Here is a 16,257-nt window from a genome sequence, read left to right on the forward strand (position 1 = left end):
CTACAGCAGGTTCACTAACTGCTTACTTGCTGTTAGCGAACTGCTGAGATCTTCTTCATTTTTCAGCATTTTATTTGACTGCAATGTGAGTGAAAACACCAGAATCATACACTCAGGTTGTGACTAACTATTGTGTCTGAAGGTATTGAGCCTTTTTGAGTGTGCTATGAATCAAGGATAAGAAATTTGCCTTATAACCTTATTTATTTATGTGGGCAGTGAGTGGAGAGGAGAAGAAGATATCAATAATGCTGTCCACCTTTGTTCAGTTGCCATTGCGATTCCAAAAGTAACATGGAGATATGAATATGATGAGATATGAGTGTGTCGTGCATGATGTGATCCAGTTATGTTGTACATGCAACTCTTAACACAAAGTAATACACTTTCTTTTCTTTTTTTCTTTTTTTCTTTTTTTTTGTTTATCCCAAGTTTGTGACACTTTTATTGTCATGGTGTCCCAACAATCTGGAACAGGTAAAATATTCAATCCTGCAATAAAGATTAAAATTCATTATATGCCTATCTAAATAAACCAACAAAAATGTTTTACAGAAAGGACACCTAAATAAAATTTGTACACAAATAACATTAGAGTAAATAAATACATAAGTAAAGTTAGGTACAAGTCCTAGGTTTAAAGTTTTTTTGAAAAACTCTTCAATTGTCTCATCTCCAGACCTGCTCACACTACCCCAGCCTGAACTCAGGCTAAAGACGTTTGAGGAAGGAAGCATATTTCTGTAGAGATGTTGGGAAAAGGTCATGGCCTTATTTAGGCCTATAGAAAAGACTTCCTACTATTAATCATACATGCAAAAATAACAGATGCATGTTTTACTCCTGTATCAACTCATGGGCCAGTTCAGTACATTTGAAGTTATCAGCTAAAAACTGATGATTATTTTTCTTTTTTTTAAAGCTTTACTTTAGCCATCTGAACAACTGACATTTGAACTATTTGGATTTAACCTGTGACTGATATTATCATAAGAGCTTTACATGAGAGAATCTAATCTATAATCCTCTGCAGGTTTTTTGTTTTTTTTTTTGTTTTTTGAGGGGGCATCATGAATGCTTGCTAGGAACAAAATGACTAGGGACAAATTCAATCCCCTAAAGTGGTAATATGCTCATTTATACTCGACATATTGCCATAAGGAAGATTAAATGCAGGATAAGAGAGGTTCCTCCTGCAATGCAAACCTTTGAAGCCGCCATATATTGCCCTCAGTTAACTTTGAACAAAGCACATTTCTCTATATAATGCATTTATTTTAGGTAATTTTATGTTTTATACTCATTATTTGTTGTGAGACAAATATTTGTTTTCCTTCCTCAGATCTGTGTGCTTCTCATATTTCTACAAACTCTATAGGCCTATGTATGCATATTAAAGATATAGCTATAGCCTATAAAAATACCATTTTCCTTATTCAAAAACTATTTATGTTTTCTTTTTGTCTTGACGCCCTTTCCTCAGGAAGTCAAGGCAAGTCTCGACCGTGAGTGTATGTGTGTGTGTGTGTGTGTGTGCACGCGCGCTCGTGCTGTGAGCACTGTCCTGCACTGCTTTACCGCAAAACGCAGAGAACGCAGTGGATGTGATATAATCTCGTGTTATAATCCAGGGTAAATTCTCATAGGATTACGATTTCATTGTTTTCAAATGGATTTGACCCGTTTTGCCGTGCCTCGGCTCGGATAGATGATGTTCGACAATGACCGGTGGTGAGTTTTTAACACGATTCTGTAACCAAAAACAAGTAGTAGGCTATGGTAATTTAGGAAACGAGGAATATGTGTCTGTGGGAAATGTCTGAAAGTATGTGAAATATTATCAAGTTTATTGTAGCTCTCCTTTCGATAATTTACAGTTGATCTGACTGGTTAGATATTTAATTAGGCTATTGGTAAATACTCAAGTAGAACACGTGTAAATTACAATAGGGTATTTGCTAATCCAAAATGCCAGGACTGTTTTTGTCTTAATATATTAATATTTTTATATTTATGAGAATGTTTCATAAGATATGGACAATTTGGGCAAAATGGAAGTAATTATACATACAATTTCCACTCTATAAACTGTGTTTGAAAGTGAAACTTATATTTAAAATCTGTAGTTAAAATTATATTTAAAACACAGTGCAAACTTAAATTATTTATTTTTATTATTTTACTCTTTGTGTGTATATATATATATATATATATATATATATATATATATATATATATATATATATATATATATATATATATAAAGTTAACAGTTAAGAATATTAAGAATATTAAGAATCAAGACCTGCAGTCAGAATTATAAAAAATTAAAGAAAGTTTTACTGAACATAGTTTTGCAGTTTCATCAGCAGAAGTCAGCTTCAAGACTCACATTTGTTGGAGTCATTAATTTTACATCAAACTGTATTCATCAATTCACTTTAATATATATATATATATATATATATATATATATATATATATATATATATATATACATACATACATACCTAAACATTTTAAAAATAAGTAAATGAACACTGAATGCATAATAAAAGTGTATGAAAAATATAAAATACAAATTAACACCTTATAATATGTCAATACAATTGTGTGCATATCATACAATCAATTTTATATAGAAAAGTGAATTTCTGAATTTCTATTTTTTTTTTGTATTTTTACTCTACATCTTATTCTAAATTTTGTGCCCATATCTTAATGCATAAAGCAGAAGGAACTGCCCTGAATTGTTACAATGTTTGCAGTGTTACTTTCCAGCAATGTTTTAGTAAATATTAATATTTACTTATTACACAATGTGTTTTAGAGTTTCAAGAGCACCCCCTGGACCCCAAACACTTCCAGGCTGACCCTCTTTTCGAGATGCAATGTCAACCACCCATTCCTGAAGAGTACTGTGCCAATCAAGAACCAAAACCAAAAATTGCATCCAAACCTAGAAAATATCTCCAGCATCAGCTCAGTTCAAACTTCCACATGCACTTTCCACTCCACACCAACAAACATCTAAGTCCTCCTAATTCAAGAGGGCGTATTATGGAAATGCATAGAAAAATAGTACTGAAACAGGAGGGGTCACAAGAGAGGAAGACAGAGAGAAAAAATTGTACGGAAAAGACAGTACAAACAGATGAGGCAAAACCGGATGCTATTCTGGAACAGGGGGATGAGTTAGGATGCGGCGATGAGTTAGCACAGGGAATAGATTTAGATTTGGTGGAAGGTTTAGAAGAAAGTGAGACATTTAAATCAGAGGATGAAGAAGAGTCAATGGACCTTCTCTCTGATTCATCCAGTAAAAGAGAAGTGGGTGATAATGTTGTAGAGCAGATAAAAGTAGAAGACATAGGGAAGATAGCATGGGGACTGACTAAAAATGGTGTATCAACATCACATGAAAGTTCCAGTGATGTTCATATGGCTTCTAATAAAGTTTATGGATGCATAACAGACAGAGACAGAATACTGTACGACAACATATGCACCAGTAGGACTTTCATTGAAGGATTTTGCCCTGATGATATAATCCCATGCATGTTTTCACTTGAAGAAGACATAGATGGGATGTTCCCTGATATTTGTGATGCAGGTGAGGCGTTAGCTGACAAAGATGGACTCTCTGAGTGTGATCTCTTTGAACAAACAGAGCCTCTTGAAAAAACAGAGACAGAGGACAACATCAATGGAGATATTATGATGCTTACCATTGAGGATGGATTGAACAGCTCTGATTTGTCTTCAACTTCCATTGAGGAAGAGGACGATGAAATGCAGGTGGAAAAAGAGAAAATGGAGAAAAAGGGAAACAATTATTTGTCAGTCAAAAGTGCTTCTACTGAGTCTCCAGACTGTCTCTCATCAAACAGTGGAGATGTAAATCTCCTTGAGTCCGATCAGGCTTCTTCTTCTTCTCAGCCATTTATTGTTTCAGGCTCTGATGCTATCTCAGATGATGATGTACCAGATGCAAATCAAAACTATTTTAGCAAATATGTGGCTGATCATGATGAAGCCATGTCTGCCTCATTAAATCTTGAGGTCATCAGCACCCTCTCGCTTGGTCAACAGCAACCTGAAACTCAAGGCCAAAATTTACAACAAAATCAAGATGAAGAGAGCATTGGTGAAGAAAAAGGAGTTGCAAGTGACCACTTGAGTATATCTGAAGGAAAAGAACTCACAGTAGATCACGTGTATGAAGAGACCGAGCCAAAGGTCCAAGCCAAAGGCTTTCTTCAGAACAGGAAGTACTTTATGACTCGCTCTATATCGGTGGAAACCCCCAGCAAAAGAGTTGACCTAATGGCTAGCCCTGCACCAGGAAATGGGCGACTTTTGCTACACCCACGCTCCTTCTATACGGATCCGTGTTTCCTTGAAGATAGTAGGCCTGCATTGACTGGTTCATTAGGGTGTCTTTCACAAGGCACCCTCTCCTCAAACTTAGCTAAAGTTACAAGAGTGGATATTCCACCCCCTTTTGAACTCGCATCCATCACAAAGCGGCCAATCAGAAAAAGTTCTCCATCCCTCCCGAACGAAATCTCCGCTTCTTGCAAGAAGCCTGATTTCGGGTTTAAACGATACCTTCTGCCGCTACGGTTCCTTAGGAAATCCGATCGGAAAAGTGTGATGGATAACAGCTCGATCTCCTCCAGGTCCTCGTCTGAGTCAAGTCCACAAGTGTCATGCAAACGCTTGGATTTTATCAGGCATAACATGGGCAGCCTGGAGTTGCAGAACGCTCCCGATTGCACACCACCTGTGTCCCCTTCTTCCTATCTCTTCCAAAAAAGTAGACAAAAACAAGGACTAAACTTCACTCTTAATAATGATTTGACTTCTAGCAGCATTTCTATTGAGCCAGGCTCCCTCTTTGAGCCTCTTCCCCTTTCCAAACCTCGATCTTTTTCATCTCCCAATACCGATTCATCGGAATACGAGAACGTTCAAACCGCTGCTTCTCACTATGAGAATGTGCAGATTCGCCTCCTGAAACCAGTCATTCAGAGTCAACGAAATCAGAGTTCAACCAATGATACGGATGGCTATGTGGATATGAGCAGTCTGTCAGGCTTCCAGAGCAAAAGTCAGTCATCTGAGCAAGAGACAGATAGGTACAATTGTTTATATATTAATATGGTGTTTAATTATATTTTATATTATTAATATGAGGCTCAGGATTCATTTCAATACAGTTGTGAAATAAAAAAAAAACAGTTTTGAGGAACTAGACAGACCTTGTTGGGATCATAAGCAATGTGTTATTTAACATATTGAAAACTAAGGCGAATTAACATGTTAAAGGATTAGTTCACTTTTCAAAAAACTTTTGCTGATAATTTACTAAACCCCATGTCATCCAAGATGTCCATGTCTTTCTTTCTTCAGTAGGAAAGAAATTAAGGTTTTTGATGAAAACATTCCAGCATTTTTCTCCATATAATGGACTTCACTGGGAACCAAATGGTTTAAGGTCCAAAAGACACTTTCAGTGCAAACTGTTCAAAGGGCTTTAAACTATTCCAGACAATGAAATAGTCTATCAGCTATCAAGCGAAATGATAGCTCATTTAAAAAAATAACAAAGTTTAAGTTTTATAAGGTCAAAATTAACAAATCTTTTTCCAAGTCAGTTTGTTCATTTCGTTCGTTGAATGAACCAAATGACTCGGAAAAAGATTCATTCATTTTGATGAACGAGTTCGAACAGGAGAGTCACAAACGTACGTCACAGAACAGAGCAAGGCGAGCATTTGAGCTTATAAAACTTAAACTTTGTTATTTATTTATTAAATGAGCGATCGTTTCACTTGATAAGACCCTTATTCATCGTCTGGAATCGTTTAAAGCCCTTTGAACAGTTTGCAGTTTGCACTGAAAGTGTCTTTTGGACCTTAAACCGTTTGGTTCCCAATGAAGTCCATTATATGGAGAAAAATGCAGGAATGTTTTCATCAAAAACCTTAATTTCTTTTCGACTGAAGAAAGAGTGACATGGACAACTTGGATGACATGGGGGTGAGTAAATTATCAGCACAAGTTTTTCAAAAGTGAACTACTTTTAATCTTTTGGTAATCTGATGATAGTAAATATTTATATATTTCTAAATGTACTAGACATATTTGCAACCCCCTTAATGTATGTTTTTAACTGAACCGATTATATTACAAAAGCTAATTACAAAAGATACAATAATTAAGCAAATCTTTGGATATATTTTCAGGATTATTTACCTTATCTAAGAATCATGACATCAAGTGACAAGTGTTCATTTAAGACCTTTAGTATGACATCAGATCTTACCTCTTCATTTTTACAGTCATAGAGACTATGCTGACAGTGTCCACAATAACCTGTACATTCTTGTTTTGTTTTTTACTTCATGTGAATGAATAAATCTTTTAGTTTGTACACATTACAATTTATTATTAAAATTGTAGTTATAAGTACTCAAAGTCTTGCGTAGGATAAGTAGAGTACCACTTTTTATGATTATGTTTTTGTCAGTAAAGTTTATTGTCCATATTTTTTTAAACACTTTTTGACTTATGTGTTCTGATTTTACCTTTTCTGTTATTTAGCCTCTACACTTTCTGTTCTCCTAATGTGAGGCCAGATGGAACAGTGGGTGTTTCTGTTGGTGTAACTAGTTCTCAAGAGAAAAAGACAAAGACATCTGACAAACTGGTGAGCTTATTATTAGTGTTTCTATGTGTCTTGCATGCATTTGTTACAACTTATTGAAACTCAGCTGTCTTTTTTTTTCAGACTGTCAACTGCTCCAGGGCTTTCTATTGTGCCAAAGAGCTTCTGGATAGTGAGGCCCAGTAAGTCATGAAAACAACATCTCAAGTGTATTCTCAAATTATTTTCATAATTGAAAAACAATTGAATAGAAATAAAATATTATTACCAACATGCCTCTTTTTTCTTCATTCAAGGCATGTTAAGACTTTACAACTTCTCTGTGAGGTGAGTCATTCATATTTTCATTAATGACGTTGTATGTTTGCCTGGGGTTTTTAGGTGGAAATATGTTGATGTGATTATGAAAAATTAGATAAATAATGATAGTGTGCATCTTCAAAATACTGAAATACCCTTCCTTTAATAGTCACTTGAAGCCGATGAGAGGCTGATGACAGTGTGGACAGAGGTACCTGATATTTGTACTCTCCACAAAAATATCCACACTTTACTGGAGACCTGCTTAAAAGAATGGTAAGACGCTCTCACAAAAGCATGCGCATATACTACCTTCAACTGTTATCATCCCCAAATTATGATCATCTGTCATCATTTCATCTGTTTCCCATTTCACTCCATTCATCAGGGATCAGAATCAAGGTATTGCTGAAATCATCCTGGCAAAGAAGACAGAGTTTTCCATTTTCTCTTCTTACATCAGTCATTATGATGACAAATTGAATTATCTGGAACACATACAAAGCACAGTAAGGATTTTTTTCATTGATTGACAACACTAAAAGAATCAAATATATGTTTATTATTAGGCATATGCATCCACCAGCCATAATTGTTTAGTGTAGCTGTTCAAACTGTACTGTGTGTTTTGTACTGTATGCTATGTGAATGTCTACTTATTGTGCTTAATTACTCGGATGGCAGGTATTTGCTTATTTTTTTAATATTACAATACTTAACGTGTGCTTTATATCTCAGCTTCTAGATGCAGTGACCCTGAAAAAGCAGTTCCTGCAGGTCATTGTGCGTATCCTACAGTACCGTATGTTGCTAACAGGTGACGTCTAAATATGTTTGTTTGTTAAAGATGTTAAGTCTCATGTTCTTCTTTATTAATTTTATGTTTCATATTACTTTAAATTTGTTTGTTTTTTTCTAACAGACTACCTAAATAACCTCTCACCAGACAGCAGAGAGTTTGCAAATACACAAGGTAAAATACATTACTCAATTTACTTAGGAAGCCACTTTTTTTTCCTAATTTAGTTTTCATCAATTTTCAGAAATTGATGTTTGATTCTTATCTTGGCATGTTTGTAATTGAAATGGAAACCTTTGGTCTTATCTCTCAGTGTGTATTATTGATTTACTTAAGCAACCACAAATCTCAGATCTTCAAGATAGTTTCACAAAAGGCAAATGACCTTTGACCCCATCGTGCATTTTCATTAATCCTCTTAAACAAGCCTTTCTGCATTATTTATATATGATAATCATTTATTTAGGTGCTGCTAAAAGAGAAGGAGGTGTTCTGCAGTGTGACGTACCATGCTTAATATAAATTTATTTTAACATTTTTATATTGATTGTGTAATTATTGCATATACAGTTTTAGAAACTACAGTATTTTTATATATTATATTATTATTCATAATTATTGAATATAGGTCATTAAAATATTTGCAATATATTAATTGATCTAACTGATCATCAATCATGTCTAAAATTCCATTTACAATACCGGTATATATTGCATATGGAATCTCCAGCTCTAATCACATTAATCACATCTAACATAAATGTGTGTGTGTATTAATATAATACAATAATATACAATATTTTTAAATGTTGAAAATGCCAATGTATTAAAATATAAAATCTTAAGATGCTATTACTCTCTTGCCCCTCAGATGCTTTGGTTGTGGTCTCAGATGTCGCTTATCACGCCAATGACAGCCTTAAGAATGGAGTGAGTATGTGTGTGTTGGCCTAATGTGCCTGTAGAGTCTACAAGGTTATATGTGTGTGGAACCAAGGCCGAATGTGTATATGACACCATTGTGACATGTAACGGAATTTACCTTGTTTTTTTTTTCTCTGTCAGGCAGATCTCCTGCGTTTGGTCCACATTGAACACAGCGTTCTGGGTTTGACAGATCTCCTTCAGCCTGGGAGAGTGAGAAATTCAATGGCTTACTGATCACATAACACCTTATACCTCTTATCCTGTCAGATTTAGTTAATGAAATTGTTTCCGTATCTTTGCCGTAGGTGTTTGTGAAAGAGGGCACCCTGATGAAGGTCAGCAGAAAGTGCAAGCAGCCACGTCACCTTTTCTTGGTACGAGAGCCGATTTGATGTGCTTTTACGCTCAATACTTTTGCAATTTGATTATCCATTATACAAATATTTTTGAAACCACAACTGAAAATCTTCTCTGTCATTTGGTTTTATATATCACTTTTGTTTGCTGAGATGAGTTTGTGAGTGTTGAGCACACAAGACACATGGTTGCTTTCTTTCTACATAGTCTCTAGTATCTCTCCTTTGTGTTTGTGAGCTGTTTTACTTGTTTTTTGAGCTTCCTGGCAGGATGTTGTTCTGTGTGTGTTTATGTCTACATGTGCTATTGTTTTTGCCGGGCTGCTCTCACCCCAGAATAAGTCTGTGGGAACGGGGACAGAGCGATCTTTTAAGATAACAGAACCGAGGGTGACAGGATGGATGTGAGATGGGCTGTCAGAAAGACTCTAGAGTTTAAAGCCAGACGGACAGTTGTGCCATGAGACGGGCATCTGGCCCCCAGAGTGCTGAGCTCGAATATCCTTCATGTTTTATTACTTGATGGAGGAGACAGTCTGTGGCATATCGTAGTTTCTTATGCACCATTGATTAACATTTCAGAAGACAAAATATGCTTCCTTATCAGACAATATCTGATGGTAAGAATCCTGTCCAAAGATGAAATTTGGTTGTTTAGCAGTATAGTTGTTTTCTTCATAATCCTGTGCACATGATTTGTTGGAAAGAATAAAATGGCGTCAGACCGAGTAATTAATGACAAATGGTTCTATTACACAGAGAAGTATTCTAGTCAGTGATTATTTGCTTTGTAATATCAAAAGTTGAATGCACGTTTGAATTTGTTCTAGATTACTATGTTATCATACCTTGAAAGCTTGTCTAAACCCAGCTGCTGCTTGTGTTAGTCACTGACTGCAGCAAAGCAACCTGTGGTCAAAACGGACCTCATAGTGCTCCCTTGTGGTGAAAATTTGTTACTGCGACCCACTCATATTAACTGTTGTGGTGTGCAAATAACAAAATGATCAAGTAATTATTTGTGCTTGTATGTTACATGTATGTTGTGTAAGTTATGTATTTCTAAGCCTTAAAATTTTACATTTTCAGATGAATGACATAATGCTTTACACATATCCTCAGCAAGATTGCAAATTCAGACTCATCAACAGATTACCATTGGCAGGGATGGAGGTAGGAATGACCACATTCATGGAAATTTATACAGTTCAATAATGCATAATGGTTCTTGGAAATCTTTTTTTTTTCATAGGCATAACACTAATGCAGCATTTTTACAATATACTGATTATAACCATATAAGTGTTGTTATTTTTAACTATTAAAAATAATTTTCACAAATTGAAAAAAAATTAAAAATAAATATTATAGAACAAAAACTTGAACTTGCTAGATTAAAACTTGGTGACAATTGGAAATGTTGCCTTGGCAACTAACTGAAGCAAAATAGGATTAATACAATTACTAGAGTAAAACTGAAATATAAATAAAAAAAGCTAAATAGAAATAGTTTTAAAAATTAATAAAATGACAAAATTACTAAAACTTCACATACAATTAAATAAAAACAAACAAAAGTGAAAAATAAAAGCTTATTCAAAATATTAATAAATTTCGTTTTCGTGGACTTTTAGTTTGCATTCGTCAGTCACCTGTTTCCTATGTTTCCATTGTTCCTAGTTTCCTACCAATCGTTAGTCATCACGGACACTCATTAATCATCACATCTGTTTGTCATTGTCTCATCACCACTGTGTATTTAGGTTCCTCCTTTTCATTCAGTTGTTGTCTGGTAATGTTTGGGTGTAGCACACTGTTTTATGTCATTGTGTTGAATAAATCTAGCTCTTATTGGGAAATACTGCCTTCATCATCTTTGAGCTGGGAATGTGACAAGTATAACTAGTAGAAGAATGTAAAGATCTAAAAGGCTTAATAGAGAACAAGATGAGAATACAGAACTAAAATAATGAGGAAAAATGCATAAAAATCCATAAAGCATGGCAGATTGTTCTCTTCATCATATTCTAGTTTGCTTTTCTTATGTTTAAAAAAGTTTAAAAAAATATTCCTATATAGACTTTATTTGTTTATTTATTATTTTCCTTCTCTCATTTTGGCCTTTCCTCTTATAAAATCTTAATTCCAATTTATTTTTCCTTTTGAGCTCCATAAATTGTCTGAACACAGAGAGGGAGTGAATTGTAATTATTAAACCTCTTGTCTTTCAGGTCAGCAAGCCACCTATAGAGAATGCTCAGAGTGCACTGAAGATAGAAGTGAATGATATAAGCATCACTTTATCTGCCAGGCAAGTGACATAAATGCACTCACTCACCCAAGCATGCATGTGTATGTGGTCAGCATGACTGATGCATGTGTTCCCGTGTGCAGCTCCTGCATCGAACGGGACAGTTGGTTTGTGACACTGAATCGGACATTGGTGGATCTTGGCCCAGCATCAGGAGACCTAGTGGACTGTTTTGAGGTTAGGAAGCTTTACAGACAGTATGATAAAATGTCAACGTGAAGCCTGAAAGAGTTGACATTTTGTCTTCTGTTTTGAATTTGTCTTGTGTTATAGTTAGTGGAGGGTCCAGAGATGTGTCTCGGTGAGAACGCTCCTCTCCTGTTGTCTGTTTCCCAGGTGACTGTTTGCATGAACTGTCCCACACATTTCAGCCTCACAAACAGACGACATCACTGCCATGCCTGTGGCAAGGTACAAATGCATACAGAGAAACATACTAATTTCCATTTGTCCACTTTAAACATTCTAAAAAACTATAAGTAACTTTGCAGCTACATGTCAAAAACTAGTCATTAGAGTATTATTAGACTCTACTAGACAGTTAGGGTAAGTATAAGTTGACATGTAGTTGCAAAGTTACTTATAGTCAATAGCATCAAAATAAAGTGTCAGCAGATATCAAACAGACAGTCTACTAATACTCTAATGAGAGTTAATTGACATGTGATTGCAATGTTACTTAAAGTTAGTAGAATGTCTAAAGTGGACGTGAAATAAAGTGTAACCCATATTTCAATAGAGTACGCTCTGTTAATTCTATTTCTTATCTTATCTTACTTGTAGGTTGTTTGCAGAGATTGTTGCAGGAACAAATTCCCCCTGAAATATATGAAGAACAGACGTGCCAAAGTGTGCGATTATTGTTACACTGAACTGCGTAAGAATGGTACAACCACAATATCTTTGATTTCATTTCAAATAGTTTTATCAATTAAACCTAGTTATGCTCGACTCTCATATGTGTGTCCATCTGTTTGAAAGATGTTGCCGCAATAACGGAGAGCTCCAGTCGACCGCTCTCTGCTGTCTTCCAAAACATTCATCCTTCAAGTCTATGGAAGAGCCGCAAAGGCCATTTATCTTTCAACCAGGTATCTCATAACCTCTGGATTCATATCTATATCGAAATACTATCTAAATATTTGTTTGCACTCTCGGTAGATCATTTTTTCACACTGATCTAACATAATACATCAAAATTGTTTGATTATAAGACATTTTTCACATCTACTGTATAAATGCATGGTTATGATGCTCTAGTAGTCATTTGTCATGTAGTAAGTCACTTTAATAAGAGAGTGTCTGCTAAGAACATATTTAAAGCAGTCCTTCTTGAGTTTGGAGCCGAAGGAGTATTAGTGCTATAAAAATGGATTTGCACTTATGACCCTTTTCCTTGCAGCTCTTGCAGATGACTCTCATAAATAAATACACCCTTTAAAGGAGTAGCTCACTTTTAAAAAGACTTTTGCTGATAATTTACTCACTCCCATGTCATCCAAGATGTCCATGTCATTCTTTCTTCAGTCGAAAAGAAATTAAGGTTTTTGATGAAAACATTGTAGGGTTTTTCTCCATATAATGGACTTCACTGGGAACCAAATGGTTCAAAGTCCAAAAGACACTTTCAGTGCATACTGTTCAAAAGGCTTTAAACGATTCCAGACGATGAATAAGGGTCTTATCAAGCGAAACGATCGCTCATTTAATAAATAAATAACAAAATTTAAGTTTTATAAGCTCAAATACTCGCCTTGCTCTGTTCTGTGATGCACGTTTGTGACTATCTTGTTTGAACTCGTTCATCAAAATGAACAAATCTTTTTTCGAGGCGTTTGGTTCATTCAACCAACGAAAGAACGAATTGACTCGGAAAAAGATTCATTCATTATGATGAACGAGTTCGAACAGGAGAGTCACGAACGTGCATCACGGAACAGAGCAAGGTGAGCATTTGAGCTTATAAACTTAAACTTTGTTATTTATTTATTAAATGAGTACATTTAAATTTATATTAAATAAATTATGTAATAAAATAATACATTTAATTTTAATAATATTTAATAATATTTTTTTTTTTTAAATAAATGTTTTTTAAATTTTTTGTTTATTTTCCTTTGAATTTGGGGTGAACTATGAATCATTAATGTATTATCATGTGTCGTAGGTGACAGGGTCTGAGGGCATGATGAGTGGAACGCTGCAAAGGTGCAAGAACAGCAAGAGAAGTTGGAGAAGCCTGTGGTTCCTCCTAAAAGATAAAGTTCTCTATACATATCCACAGCCTGAGGTAATGCACACTGTCACGTGTTTGCACACATTAACTTGCAACATGCAGTTTCTAATCTCTCCCTGTGTCTTTTTCTCATATATAAGGAGAGGGTCGCATGTGAGACCCTTCCCCTGCTGGGTTTCTCTGTGAGGCCGGAGGTTGAAGGGGAAAGCAGCATGTTTCAGCTGTACCACAAAAGTACTCTCTTCTATACTTTCAGAGCCCAGGACAGTAACACTGCGCTGAGGTAAAAACACATCACCTTTACATTCACAGTACATTTATATAAAAATGTATATGATGTATAAAAACATTCAAAATGTTTGGAGTTTAAAAGAAATTAATACTTTTCTTCAGGATTAAATTGATTTAAAGGGACAGTAACGGTATGTATATTGTTACAGAAGAATTCTATTTTAAATAAATGCTGTTTTTTGAACTTAACAAATATATACAGTATATCATGGTTTCCACAAAAATATTAAGCAGCTCAACTGCTTTTAACATTGATAATACGAAATGTTTCTTGAGCAGCAAATCAGCACAATAGAATGATTTCTGAAGGATCATGTGACTGAAGACTGGAGTAATGATGCTGAAAAATCAGCTTTGCCATGACAGGAATAAAATACATTTTAATATATACATTGAAATAAAAAACAGTACTGTTAAATTGTAATAATATTTCACAGTATTACTGTTTTTACTGTATTTTTGATCAAATTAATGCAGCCTTGTTTAGCATAAGAGACTTCTTTCTAAAACATTATACAAAAAATATAACATACATGTTAGGTTCTACTACTGGCCTATATAATGTGAACATTCTGTTCTGTTCTAGGTGGGTCAACGCCATGGAAGAAGCTACAGTTCTGTAGCAACACTCATCCTCGTTGTTTTCGTCTTCTCATATCAGCAATTAAATCTGCTATTGATCATTCAAGAGCAATGCATTTGCACGTCATATTCAAAAATCACTACCCAGTGTGACTGGGAGCGCAATCAGCCATCCCTACGCCAACGTGACGCAACACATGTATTTTTGGAATGCCAAGGGAACAAAATGCTCACACTCAGACATTTATTTTGTGCCAAATGCTTCTTCCAAAGACCTCGTTGAGCTGTGGACACACTATAAAAGGCGCACAGTAGCACTTCCAGCTGTCTTCTAGATGAGAATATCTAGATGAAAACTAGTGATATGTTGCTTAACTTAACCAACAGTTTCATTATACACTCACATAAAGGATTATTAGGAAAACCATACTAGTACTGTGTTTTTCCTATTTGTAGTGGAGATGAGTGGTACCCGGTGGGGTCTTCTGCTGTTGTAGCCCATCCACCTCAAGGTTGTGCGTGTTGTGACTTCACAAATGCTTTGCTGCATACCTCGGTTGTAACGAGTGGTTATTTCAAAGTTCTGAAATCAGATTGAATCAGTCGACTCCTCTGACCTCAAGCATCAACAAGGCATTTTCGCCCACAGGACTGCTGCATACTGGATGTTTTTTTCCTTTTCACACCATTCTTTGTAAACCCTAGAAATGGTTGTGTGTGAAAATCCCAGTGATTGAGCAGATTATGAAATACTCAGACCGGCCCGTCTGGCACCAACAACCATGCCATGCTCAAAATTGCTTAAATCACCTTTCTTTCCCATCCTGACATTCAGTTTGGAGTTCAGGAGATTGTCTTGACCAGGACCACTCCCCTAAATGCATTGAAGCAACTGCCATGTAATTGGTTGATTAGATAATTGCATTAATGAGAAATTGAACAGTGTACAATGATATGTATTATGTAATATCCCAGATTATTAAAATCTATTAGGACAATTTCTATAGATGGGAACTGGTGTGAATTTAAGCATCTTATGTTCAGTCAGTCTTTTGGACAATGGTGTCTACAGACACTCAGTGGGAGTAATTTTGGACCGATAGTTAGTATCTAGCATGCAACAGAGCTGGAATTCTTGTTGCACTTGATAAGGATGCAATGTTGAATTACCTTTTGTCCAATTTGCCATTTTGTTCACTTGGAATGTCATGTTTTGCCATCTTCAGTATGAGGGCTTGATGTATTTATGAGGAATGCACAGGTAGTTTGTCAGATGGATTAACTGTAATTTTATCATTTGAATAAACATTTTTTGAGTGTAGTGCATTGTGTTCACATTGAGTTCTCAAACCTCACTAGTGCCCCAACTTCAGATTTTTTTTCTTTTCCTCCTTTTGTCTGTGAACATTTGCTTCCATAATGTGGTTATGCATACAATACATATAACCTCTATAGGGTCGACCTATGCTGAAATATTCTTAACAATATGGTAGTCATTGCTATGTATGATTTCCTAAATGAGTTGCGTTATATTCTATTCAAATATTTTTGTGTAGTTTTTTTTACTATGCAAATCATTCTAATTCAGATGAGGAACTTTAGGAGGAACCAAAAGTTTGTGTTTAGCTCTATAACTTTTATTAGGACCCCTCTGTGTTTTATTTTTAATGACAACCAGGTTGAGTCCACAGAGTGAATTAGAGAGATGTGATTCTGTGATTAAGTATTTTCAACTCAGTAATTAAAGAGTGTATTACAGTTTGAGACTGTGTGTGAGGGATA

General features: G+C 35.3%; 1 protein-coding gene across 3 annotated transcripts; it reads left to right on the top strand.

Annotated features, from left to right (window-relative positions):
- The first annotated feature begins 1,515 nt into the window (after nucleotides 1–1,515).
- fgd5b (FYVE, RhoGEF and PH domain containing 5b) lies at nucleotides 1,516–15,796 on the top strand. Of its 3 annotated transcripts, XM_089134297.1 has the most exons (22): nucleotides 1,516–1,731; nucleotides 2,831–5,141; nucleotides 6,610–6,715; nucleotides 6,797–6,855; nucleotides 6,970–7,000; nucleotides 7,143–7,249; nucleotides 7,362–7,482; nucleotides 7,712–7,790; nucleotides 7,896–7,946; nucleotides 8,644–8,702; nucleotides 8,838–8,909; nucleotides 9,005–9,073; nucleotides 10,145–10,228; nucleotides 11,287–11,366; nucleotides 11,450–11,543; nucleotides 11,640–11,777; nucleotides 12,150–12,252; nucleotides 12,348–12,457; nucleotides 13,534–13,656; nucleotides 13,743–13,885; nucleotides 13,996–14,024; nucleotides 14,480–15,796. In XM_089134297.1, the coding sequence occupies exons 1-21, from the start codon at nucleotides 1,722–1,724 to the stop codon at nucleotides 14,009–14,011; spliced, it is 3,966 nt and encodes a 1,321-aa protein (XP_088990423.1). In that variant the 5' UTR covers nucleotides 1,516–1,721; the 3' UTR covers nucleotides 14,012–14,024; nucleotides 14,480–15,796. The 3 variants fall into 3 exon arrangements, with proteins under 3 accessions (XP_088990423.1, XP_039545289.2, XP_039545291.2); XM_039689355.2 differs by lacking the exon at nucleotides 13,996–14,024; XM_039689357.2 differs by lacking the exon at nucleotides 13,996–14,024 and having other exon boundaries at nucleotides 11,703–11,777.
- The last annotated feature ends 461 nt before the right edge of the window (nucleotides 15,797–16,257 follow it).

Source organism: Pimephales promelas, chromosome 8, assembly GCF_988280905.1.
Source record: "Pimephales promelas chromosome 8, fPimPro1.hap1.1, whole genome shotgun sequence".
NCBI lineage: Eukaryota > Metazoa > Chordata > Actinopteri > Cypriniformes > Leuciscidae > Pimephales > Pimephales promelas.

Bases quoted from the DNA above. Each gene is read 5' to 3' on its own strand.
- fgd5b (XM_039689355.2), top strand. The intron at 7,791-7,895 runs GTGACGTCTAAA...TTTTTCTAACAG, and splicing joins GTACCGTATGTTGCTAACAG to ACTACCTAAATAACCTCTCA. The intron at 7,947-8,643 runs GTAAAATACATT...CTTGCCCCTCAG, and splicing joins AGAGTTTGCAAATACACAAG to ATGCTTTGGTTGTGGTCTCA.